General features: G+C 36.4%; 1 protein-coding gene across 5 annotated transcripts in view; it reads right to left on the minus strand.

Moving 5' to 3' along the window:
• The window catches only part of Tp63 (tumor protein p63), a 208,975-nt gene extending 199,943 nt beyond the window's left edge, over positions 1 to 9,032 (minus strand). For all 5 annotated transcript variants that reach the window (XM_052158312.1, XM_052158311.1, XM_052158313.1 and 2 more), the window contains exon 1: positions 8,971 to 9,032. In XM_052158312.1, coding sequence (XP_052014272.1) covers positions 8,971 to 9,032 — 62 coding nt within the window. The remainder of the gene's footprint in view (positions 1 to 8,970) is intronic.
• Positions 9,033 to 12,125: the final 3,093 nt, after the last annotated feature.

The following is a 12,125-nucleotide window of genomic DNA, read 5'->3' on the forward strand; positions in this document are numbered from 1 at the left end:
TAAACAGTTCCATAACCCCTAAAGAAAAGAAGCAGTCATTACATTAAAAGCCCAACCAAAAAAAAAAAAAAAAAAAGCACAGGAGCGTAATGTAGAATTCTATCAGACCTTCAAAGAAGACCTAATACCAATACTCTTCAAACTATTCCACAAAATAGAAATAGAAGGAACACTACCCAATTCATTCTATGAAGCCACAGTTATGCTGCATATTCTCCCTTGGAGATGGAACGGTTTCTGTCTAATCAGGAACTTGCCACAATTTCCTTTTACCGAGGACTTCATAAGATATTTTTTTCTACTTCTATTATGTTTAATGTTACAAATAGATTTTAAAAACTGGTTGAGTGCATATTATATTAGAGTCAGAAATATCATGTATGTTTAAGATTCATTTAACTATCATAAATTTTTTTCTTGGCTTAAAAATGTCAATACCAAATAGTATATCTTAAAATAAATTTTATTAGTTTAATAAAAAAACAAAGCAAAACAAAAAATCTAAGAAAAACTTTCCATAAAATCCAAAGAGCATATCATTTTCTTAGTTTCATATTTACATTTTTAGGTTTAATATGTTCTTAGAATTTCTTTCTTTAGCTTAAGAAATGGATTCATTTTTTATTTGCAAATTAGAGCTTGAAGTGATTAAAAATTATTCTGATATTTAAAGTTATTTAAAATATGCTTGTATCACCAAGCTTTAAAAAAATTAGCTTAAACAAAGGTCATAAAGGAGAAACAAAGGCAAATAGCAAAGGTTTTAGTCTACTCTTTTGAAGAGTAAAATATATGTGTATTTACATAAGACCTACGTGAGAGCTCATCTACCCAATAGTAGGAGGACCAGTAATACATTCAACAACAGAGAAGCAATCACAGGAAGTCTTCACTCTGACTGTCTGAGCCTGGCTAGTGTCAGTCTGTGCATGTCTGTACCAACTGACAGCAAGTCATTCATTCATATCCCCAGGTAATGAGAAATCACAACAGAACTCACAGTAGCCTCTCCAGGATACAAAAGAAAAGCACACACAACCACAAAGATTCATCCAATTAGGTTTTTCAGTCAAAATGTTAGTTCATTGTTCATATTTAATTAGCTGTCTTGTGATTGCTAACTATTTATTTAGAAAAAAAGAAATCCTATCAAATAATGCATTTTATTCATTGTCTAAAGAAAAACAAGTTATAAAGAGAACCATGCCTCTTATTGTTTTCATATTAAGAGATGAGTACAATGTCCTAGAAACACTGGAAGAAAGCAGAAAGTTTTCTCTGAAAACTTATTACTATACACTAACTTATAATTAAGAAGTAAATGACACCATTCAGTTTGGTCAGGAAAACATAAATATCTGTGAACCAGTATAAGATGGGAAGAAAGAAAATCCAATGTTTGTTTTAAAATACATTTGCTATTTTAAGAGATGGTCCAAAACTTGACCACATTGATGAATCTTCAGGCTAATTATAAGCAATCAACAACCTGGAAGTGCAGCATACTATATAATATTAAAAACTAATGTCTATATTATATGGTTCCTTCATGGTAAATTTGTATTGTTCTATCATTTATTGCACCCCATACTATTAAACATCTAATAAAAAGCTAATGTTTAAAAATCTCCTCTGGGTAAGTAGTGGCTGATTAAATTATTACCCTTGTTTCTCTTCCCTGTTTCTTGACTCAAAAGGCTTTCTCAGACTTACTATTTTTATGCCACTAATTTTGCCTTCAATTATAAGAGATGGCACGAGTTAATGGAATTTGAGAATGGGAATCTGCTGTTGAACCCAGCAAATTACGTTTGCTCATTGGAAACAAAAATAACAAAAGTTAATGGAGATTTGAAAGTGGCAGGAAAATGTGAGTCCTCAGATTCTTGTTTCTCCGCCTTACTAGCTTCAATAGCATTTCCAGAAAGTCAAATTTATAATTGGGAAGAGAGATAAGAGAGAACAGAGAAGGTAAATAATACCAATAAACATTAGAATTAAGTCATAATTATTTTTCCCATCTAAATCATTCCCCTCATTCTTATGGCTTAAGGTAAAATAAAATTTAATAACTGTCATTTCCAAAACCTTGACTAACCAATAAGCACACATCACTTGTGTCCGTTTCTCATCTTCTTTTGAATGGAACAAAGTGACTTTCAGAAGCCGGGGAAATGCGTAATTACCCAGGCAGGAGCTGGTGGCCTTTGATCATAATTACAGTGCTTTATCCATCCATCACTGTTGCTGGAGGACTAGTCCTTGTGAACTCTTTAAAGGAACTGGAAGCCCTGTCGAGACAAATTTGAGCTTCAAAACAGCTAATCAGAAATGTTGCTTTCTTGTCCTGCATCACAGATTGCAATTGCCACTTTAATCTCACACCGCATTTTTACTTTTCAAATAAAGTGAGACCATGAAGTTTGGCTCTGGGAAGATTTATCCCAGGCTATATGCTTCTTAGGGGGAGTTGGTTCTTCCCCTTAGCTAGTGCTGTGCAAACAAGAGAGGCATCTGAAGTACTTGATAAAAATGCCGATTTCACATTCCTTTAATGCATGCTCAATTTCTCTATCTCAAATCTCAAATGAGTGAGGAACCTCAGAGCACAGGAAGGGGTAGAGCTGTTTCTTCAAGTGTGACTTGATAACTTTTCAACTCAAATCATTTTGGCATAGTAAACAATTTCAAGACTCCAGCCAAAACTAAGCATCAGAGCATCACAGATGGGACGTTTCTTTCCATACTTGGGAAAATCAGAAGGAAACATATACATCCTTGTGTTTCCTGAATCTACATTTCGACCTAAGTGTATTAGTGGTACTGTTAAAAAGTCAAGTCTGGCCTCACATAAAACAATTAACAAACATTGTTAACAAAAATCACTACTCAAATTTGGTCCTTCTTAAAGATGGCCGCTTCCCATTCTGCCCTTTGATGGCCATTCAACTGTGTTGTTATTCTTGTATTGTTCCCACACAGGACATCCTACTAATAGTACCCTGAAATCTGGCCAATGCATCTCATTTATTTATTTTCTGCCTTTCTGACACTGCAGCAAAAGCCACTGATATAGAGACTGTATTAGTCAAATAAACTAAAGCAGCACATAGTTTCTTTATCTATGTTTTGAGGATAAATATCCAGTAGTTGGTAGATTCATTTCTTATAGCTGTTATAACAAGTTATAACAAACTTAGAAATGAAAAGCAACACAAATTTTATATGATATAGTTAGTGGGTCAGAAGTCTTACACATTGGCTGAAATCCAAGGTGTTGGCAAGGCTCAGTTCCCACTGGGAGAGAATTTGTTTTGTTATTTTTCCAGCCTTCAGAAGCTGCCTGTCTCTCTTACCTCATGATTCTCTTCCACTTTCAAAACCATCAATGTGCTATGTTATACTTTGCGTGTCATTTTCCTCCTTATCAATTTCATATTATATCACTTTGACTCTTCTACCTTTAAAAACTCTTATGATCAACTGTATGCACATAGGTAATTCAAATTAGTCTATCTTTCAAATTTGGCTAATTGGAATCCCTAATTAGTAGCTGCCTTATTCCCTTTGTACATATAATATAGTCTACTCATAGATTAGGTGCAGCTTCTTATGAAGGCCATCATCCTGCCACCTCCCAAGTGGATCAGATACACTGAGAGACCAGTCAACTGTAAGATCTTATATAAATCTAATAATATGACCTTGTTATTAGTAGATATGATTTTGATCTGGTGCTTTGAATTTGAATAAGAGCTTTTTACGTTTTTCTTCTTGACTTTCCTAGTGTTTTGTGGGGATAGACAAGTCAGCCCCTCTAAGGTCCATAGTACTTAATTCTAAAGTATAAATGTTCAGAGAGATGAGGTCACTGTTAAGACCTGTAATGATTCTTGTTCTTAATTGATACTGATAAGGAGGAAAATGACATGCAAAGTATAATGTCCTTGTCTGTTACTATACATTGAATTGTGTCCATGTGAGGGCACATGTGTCTGGGACAGGAGCAGTCTAGCTCACTAGACACAAACTAGCAGAAGTGAAACATGTAGGCAGGAGGTGCAGGAAGGAGGGGCAGGTGCATTTTAGAGTTGAACTGGTTTATGATTAGTTTAGAGTCCTTGGGAACTGTAGATTGAAGGTTCCAGTCTCAACTCCCAGGAGTTGTAATACAGACAGTTTAAGAAATTCATGACAGTCATATAATTAAAGGTGGAGCTATAAATCAGACCTTTCACACATAGTATACACACACTTTGTTGATAAATTTCCCTGTCCCCAGAAAATTCAGATGTACCAGAAACCTAGAAGCAACACCAAGAATTATAATAGCATTGTCGTAAGAACCTGAAGTACTTCTTCATGACTGCACTTGATGTATATATTAGGCCATATAGATAAATAATAAGTTGATATTCCTTCAACTGAAGTGTATCTATTTGTTCCTGTCTTAGGTCTCACTTTATATAAGAACTGAATTTGGACAATATAAGCAAACTGCAACATGGATACCACTCCCGGGCATATACCCAGAAGATTCCCCAGCATGTAATAAGGATACGTGCTCCACTATGTTCATAGCAGCCCTATTTATAATATCCAGAAGCTGGAAAGAACCCAGGTATCCCTCACCAGGAGAGTGGATGCAAAAAATGTGGTATATATACACAATGGAGTACTATTCAGCCATTAGAAACAATGAATTCATGAAATTCTTATAGACTATCAGCAAGATAAACCAAATTCTTAGAGAAGTCCAAGTCTATCTTCCCCATCAAAAGATACAAATATATTTGTCATCCAACACTAGAAATTATATTATGTATTATTTATGTAGACAATCTTCCTAAGAATACACAAAGCCTTTTAAACCTTTGTTTTTAAATCTAACTGTAATTAGAAGTAATGGCTCTGTTGTGACTCCCTGGAATTAGCAGTGACTACAACTGCTCATTACATGTAACATTAACGAAAAAGACGACAGCAGTTGCTTCAAAACATGAGCCTGTGGGAAACTCTTCTTAGAAGGCCTGTATGCTCTAGTAGGAACCTCAACAAGAAGTCCACCAGAGAAAGCATCACCCAAGTTGCTCTGTATGCTGACTCTCCTGGAGTTCTCATTGTTAGACACAAATACAAATGCAGAGGATGGAGGAACTATCAGTGCCATCCTTGGAAGCCAGCTTCCCTGGTCACAGAGTAAGACGGGTGCCAGTGCAGGGAGCGGCCAAACAGCCATGCCTGTGCGAGACACACTTCTGCCTGTATGTGAGTTTTCTCACACAAAAAATGGTCTTCCTCTGTACCAGCTCTGTCACCACCCTTCCACTTAGGCTATACTTATAAATCAGAGTGAGTCAAGGTGGCCTTTAAGCAAAGACAAACAAACAAAAACTAATTTATATGAGAAATACCCCTCTGTTTTAGCATCAGTCTTTGAATAGAGGCTGAAAGAATATAAATATTGCATAAATGGATCACATTGTAATGATCTCTACTTTTTTTACTTCAATTATCATAATATTTCCAAATGTAATCTTTATTATTTATTTATTTAAAAAATTCACAGGCTTATAATTTGAAAAGATATTTCAAAAGAATCGAATGCATCACAGAGTGGATTCAAAGTGTTTAACAAAGCAGATGCTAATTCTAAGAGAAAGTAATGTAAAGGACACAATTTACATCACAAGCAGCAACTTTGAGTCTAGATATTGGCTTTTACATTTGTTTTGAGTATTCATCTGGCTAAAAATAGCAAATAGACTTACTGTGCATATGTTTTGTTTATTAGGAAATTAACTCATTGACTTATTTGCTGATTTTGCACCATTATTCTTGCTCTAACATCATTTTTGGAATTGGGTCGCAAAGGAAATGACAGACGTTACAACTTCTATCCATCTTTTCTTGTTTTTTTGTTTTTGTTTGTTTTTGTTTTTGTAATTGCCAATATTGCCAAATGCAAATATGATAAGCTCCATGGACATAAATACTTTTCTTTTTTTCAGAAGAGTTTTTGCAAAGACCAAGGTAAATTACTATTGATTCAGAACATAACCAAATCTATAATAAGTTAATATGTTCTGGTGGAAAGAAAAAAAAGAGTAAAATATTTAGTAGATTATAGTACTTTAAAATGTATATTTAAACATTTCTTTTTTGACTGGCATTAGTATTCATCAGTTAGCCATAAAAGCATGTTATTGACTCCATTCTATATAAAAAAGAAATTCATGAATTACCATAGCATGGAGCTAAAAATATCCATAAGACAACAATAACAACTAAAGTCTTCTTTGAGCTTCTCTCAAAGACAAGGTCAGGAAGACAAGTGTAAGTATGAAGATGACTATGATTATGGAATGATTAAATTTGGTCTTTCTTAAAATAGATTTTGTAAACTGAGAACTACCAGCGTTGTCTGCTTAGAAAAATCAACTCACAGTATTCACCCATTGGACAGCAAAGAGAGCAGTGCTGGGTTCCTGGCCTGATACAGTTTTCTTCTTTTATTGAAGAAACATATTCATGCAATATATTTTGATTATGTTTTCTCCTCTCCCAATTCCTCTCTCCCCAGTAATATTTCACTTCCTTATTTATTCACTAAGAAGAAATACTAGTAACCTGTTGGAAACTAATCTATGTAAAAGTTAAAATGAAAATAAATCATTGAATATCAGATATGTAAGTATTGTAGAGTTAATCAGATGTCAATAATGAACACAATGGATTGTTTTCCTTTTCAGACAGGATCTCTCGAACTGGCCCAGATTTTGAAATCCTCCTGCCTCAGCCTCAATAGGTAGGACTTTAAGCATGAGCAACCACACCTGCATTTGAACATTTGTATCCATGCACCTTACAAAAGGAGGCTTAGTATCGCTATTTCCGTCTTTGCATGTTGTTTTTATTATAAATGATGAGACATTTTAGACTAAAGAAAGTATTTTTTATCAATCTTCCAAGACCTTGTTAAACTGGTCTCACAGCTCTGTACATAATCATGTGCCTTCCCCCAATTTGGGAAGGCTTCTGAAATAAAGGCACTCTAAAATTTAAAATGGTTAGAAAGATGTTGATTGTTTTGGATCTCTCAGTATGTTGAGAACTAAAAGGTCACCAGGACTACATAAAAAGCATTTTTTTTTGTATATATATTTGTGCATGTGTGTGTGTGTGTGTGTGTGTGTGTCCTGTCCACCACCAGAAATGCCTGCAGAAAGCTGTGTATAGGAGGGAAGGGGCTTGCTAGGCCAGAAGCTAGAAATCTGTAAAGCTGCTGAGAATCCGACATAGTCTTCAGGAAAGGCCCGGGAGGGAACCTGGTAAAGGCTGCCGCTGAGTAACAACTGTGTTCTTAGAAATGTTGAATCCAGAAGCTGGTGAGTGGAATGAGTGATTTTCCTGATTGCAGGAAGATCTTTAAGATCTCAATAACTGGGTGTCCTGCTTTAAGATCTCAATAACTGGGTGTCCTGCTTTGCTGTCCTTCCTGTCTGCAGCTCCAGCTACATTATTAGGTCATATATGATTAGGTCATTCGAGAAGATAGTTTCTGGGTCCATTTGTTTTTCCTAAGACTGCTGCTTGTAGAGAAAACAAGGGATGAGTCAAGAGACCATCCACCTTTCACATTTCAACCTGGGAGATTTTAATGATCTCTCTCTCTCTCTCTCTCTCTCTCTCTCTCTCTCTCTCTCTCTCTCTCTCCTTTAAGTTTGTAATCTGTCTTCTCTCTCTGTATTCCCTACTTCATGTATATTCCCTCTTCTGTTTTCCCACCAGAAATCTCACAGGAAGTGAAGGAGTCAGCCTGACCAGAGAGTAAATTATACTGATGAAAATAAATAGCCTTTCACAATCCAAGGCAATGCTATGGTAACCTAGTCCTGCCCAGCGCTAGGACTCAGATTGTAGTGTGAGCCTCCAGCAGGCACAGGTGGCAAGCGTCACCTTAACCCCTTTCTAACCGTTCCATTCTCAACACTCTGGACCTCTATCATAAGTCTTACAAAGTACCAAATTCCAACTTCAAATCCCACGCTGTTAAATTAACAACATCACAGTGCTTTGTATGGTGTGAATGTCTCCCATAACTTTACACGGGGAATGCTCTTTAGATTTCATTTACCAGTTTAAAAATAGCAAATTCTAATTTGAAACAGTCTCTTCCCCCGAGAGAGGCACAGTATTGTGAACTCTTGCTAATATTCCTTCTCAGTGCAAGGTAAATATTTTTCTACAAACAAACAAAATTCAGTTTCATCACAGGTTTTAGAAGTCATATTTGTCAAAAGATGATGTTTGTTTTGAAACAAATCAAAAAGAAAATACTCTTTAGAGCAAAAATGACAAGCCACAATCTGTTTCACATAACAATGGCTATCTAGTTTTCAGACATAAATCAAAATTTCCAGAGTTTATTTTGACTTAAAAATTGCCCAATAGATTACTATATCCCTGCCCAATGAAATTTCTTTTACTTGGGTGGGTGGGGACTGAGCATGGCAACTGAAACACTTTAATATTTTTTAACATCTTAAAATGGTGTGACAATTTTTAAGTAATGTTTTAATTAAGTCTCTGATAATTTCATACCTCTCCTCTAACTTCCAACAGCTCCCAGGCCCCTTTCCCTCATCTCTCTCTCTCTCTCTCTCTCTCTCTCTCTCTCTCTCTCTCTCTCTCTCTCTCTCTCTCTCTCTCTCTCTCCCATTGAGTTCTATAGTGTCACAATTTTTATAAATGGATGTCTTCAAACTTTGTCACTTAGTAACTTAACAAATAAAGTATAAGATAACTGTAGAAAAGATGTCTACAGACCACTTTAAGTGCATAAAAAGTCCAAAGTAGTATCATTATGCTCACTAAACAAGAAGGGTTAATTTAGTACACAGCAGAAACACTCAATACACAGGCATACCAGTTCAGTTTTGACAGATTTCAGGTCAGATTTAAACTCACCGCTGGATGTAAGGGTCGGGGCAGTACTGTAGGGTGGCACACCGTGAGGTTTCAAAATTCATTTCCTTCAATTCTCTTTGATACCAACAGATGGGGAGCAATTCTATAAAATATACATATACACCTGAGAATATCTAGGTATATAGCCAGGAGGCTGAAAGCAATAGGGTCAAATGCCATCAGACATAGAAGTTTAGACACTTCCCCCCCTTTGCACAGATTTGCAAAGAGGCGGGCCGTTTCTTCCTTCCAGCCAATGAGAGTCTTCAAGTGACCAGAGCATCATAAACAGTCGATTCTTACCAGCTGGGCATCCTCTGTAAAGCTGTTCTTCCTCTCTGCCACAGTTTTAGAGCCCGTGACGTAGAGTGGCCACACTTGTTGGCAATTTGTAGACATCTCTGAACTTCTGATCTTGCTCGTGATTGGGTGGTGGCATGAATGGCATCAGAGGTTAATCACGGGAGCCAGGACTTGTCACCGAGCTAATAAATGTCCCCCTTGCTCCAACTAAATAACGTCTCCTGTGTCTGTGTTCTGATTTGATTTGAGAGCTCCTGTCAGCGCTGCTGTGGCTAGAATGTTTCTCAGATACGCTTAGAAGACTTTTTTTGACCCCGGCTTCTTCCCGCCCGCCCCTACCCCCCTTCAGCCTCCCTTTCAGCCAACCGCCTGTTGTGGTCACAATCTCAAATAGCAAAGACAGGGAAATTCCTTGATTATATTTAACCTAGAACTCACTATTCATTTCGATGAGAGAGAGAGAGAGAGAGAGAGAGAGAGAGAGAGAGAGAGAGAGAGAGAGAGAGAGAGAGAGAGAGAGAGAGAGAGAGAGAGAGAGAGAATGTCTATGTATTTTGAAATAGTTTCTGTCCCAAATAAAAGAAAATAGCCTGTAGTTTTGTTTTATTTTTAAACCATACAGATATAAGTAATAGGATTTTTAATGTGATATTAAACTAGGAATTAATACTTTCTTTTACAATGTTTCCCAATTGTTTTATTATTTAGAATTATTTCAGATTGCCTGTCAACAGGGAAAAATTAAGTTTATTTCATACTCTGTCACTCTGTCTCATTCTCTTACTTTTAGCTGTCTTTAGTCTCCTTTGACCTACCTTACTATGAAATCTGACATTCTTTATAGAGTCAAGAATTAATATATTATCAGGCAAAGTCTCCGTGATGATGAATTTGTTTCCTTTCTGAATGTAGGCTGTAAACCAATCCTGCTTCTGTGGATTTAGAAATTGAATGAAATATGATTCAGACGCTAAATTAGAATAGAGTCCATGAGGGAACTAGAGCTCTGTGCCCAAGTGTCACTGACACGGTAAGTACATTTCTCCATTCATGCCACAGTCATAGACACCTGCAAACTAGTGACATCAGAAAATGTCAAAGTTGCCAGACAAGCTGAAGAGAAATCTGACATTTTCCTGTAAGAAATTCTGCTTCAAAATGTGTTCGTAAAGATGTTTTATTTGTTGTTCCAGCCAGGGAGAAGCTATTTAAAACCTGACATTCTCTTCTTTACTCAGACAGAGCGTGTCTAACATCTGTGAATTGTGAAACTCACACACATGCCGGCCTGAGCCCCAGCCAAATCTGACAGCTTTCTCTAAAACATGTGAAACTTGAAGCAAAGATCATTTCACTAATTAATTATAGATTTGCTCATTGGAATTGAAGTGTTTGACTTTCTTCCTCTGAGCAAATATAGATGACCTGATTGCCAAGTTCTTAAATTGAGAAAAATCAATATCCTGTGGCTGTGGCTGTGGGGGAATTCCATCCCACAGGACCTGTCTACTGCTAGTTGTGAGATGAGTCTCTCGAGACACAGCAAGGATGATCTCCTAGCCAGAGGCAGCCTAAGCTGTCCCCCAAAACACAAAAATGGGGGATAGAGTAGATAGAGTAAGTGGAAATCACATGTTTATAGTGGAAAAGGCCCTGGGTTCAGTCCTCGGTTGAGAAAAATTAAGAAAGACAAAGAATATGATTTCACGTGGAGAGTGTCTCAAAATGTAATAAACCCACGAGTCACTTGGAATTCTTGCCCAGGCAGAATCTGGTTCTTTATTTCCAGGGTAGAATTTGAGATTATATTTCTAACTCTGAGATGATTATGCCAGGGTGGCTGGCCCAAGGACCAGATCTGAAGTGGAAATATCTGAGCTCACCTTTTGCTTTGTATTTATAATTAGTTGCTTGCTGAAAAGAAGAAAGAACTTGTCAAAATATTTTCCATTTAGGTCCAAAGTCATAGACTTCCACATAATCACTTTTCAAGCATTATCCATGCATATTTTCATTTACAAGTTTTAGAACTTAATGTAAATGGTTTAAAGTTTGGAATAATTTAAAGCATATGCCATTATATCAACAGCTGTTATAGAAAATACTATATTATACATATATATGTATATAGGTATATGTATAGTACAGAAGACACATTATTAGGTGGCAATGGGTTTTATAGAAATAATTATGAAGGATATTGGTTCCCAATGCTTAGTTAAGAAACAGAGTTAACTTGACTTAGAGGAGAAGAGCAAAGTCCTCAGGATCCCAAACATGTTAGGTAGAGCCTGTGGACATCCGTGACCTGGGAAAATGAATGGCAATCAATCTGCAACTGCCATAGCTGCTCATATCTGCATCCTACCACTCCTTGACACCCAAGTTACTCCCCAAATGTGTACATTCTTTCTTTTTTTTTTTGAGATACTAGTTGGAAATTTTTCTGAATGTTTTAAATCTCTTAGTCAGAAAGTATCGTAGAATCACTTACATGGACATGCAGGAGAAGGAAATGACCTTTCCAACCTACAAGTTTAAAAGATGCTTGTGAACATACTTACTTTGTATGAAGCATGAATTAAGACTTTAGAGACACAATAATGTTTAGTATGTAGAGCTATTGACATAATGTCCCAGGAAGAAATATACTTTCTTTCTTCTCTTTGAGCAGCCAAGAACATGCCCACCCAGACTCAGATATTCATCACAGAAATTTTCTCTGAAATCTGTGACATGCATCACATAACTATTATTATTTATGCACTTTCTTGTCTAGGCTTCAAACTTTTATCATTATTCTCTTGCTTTGGATCAGAAAAGAATTCTACCATTCAAGGAGAGAACACTAA

The sequence above is a fragment of the Apodemus sylvaticus genome, chromosome 15 (genome assembly GCF_947179515.1).
Source record: "Apodemus sylvaticus chromosome 15, mApoSyl1.1, whole genome shotgun sequence".
Classification (NCBI taxonomy): domain Eukaryota; kingdom Metazoa; phylum Chordata; class Mammalia; order Rodentia; family Muridae; genus Apodemus; species Apodemus sylvaticus.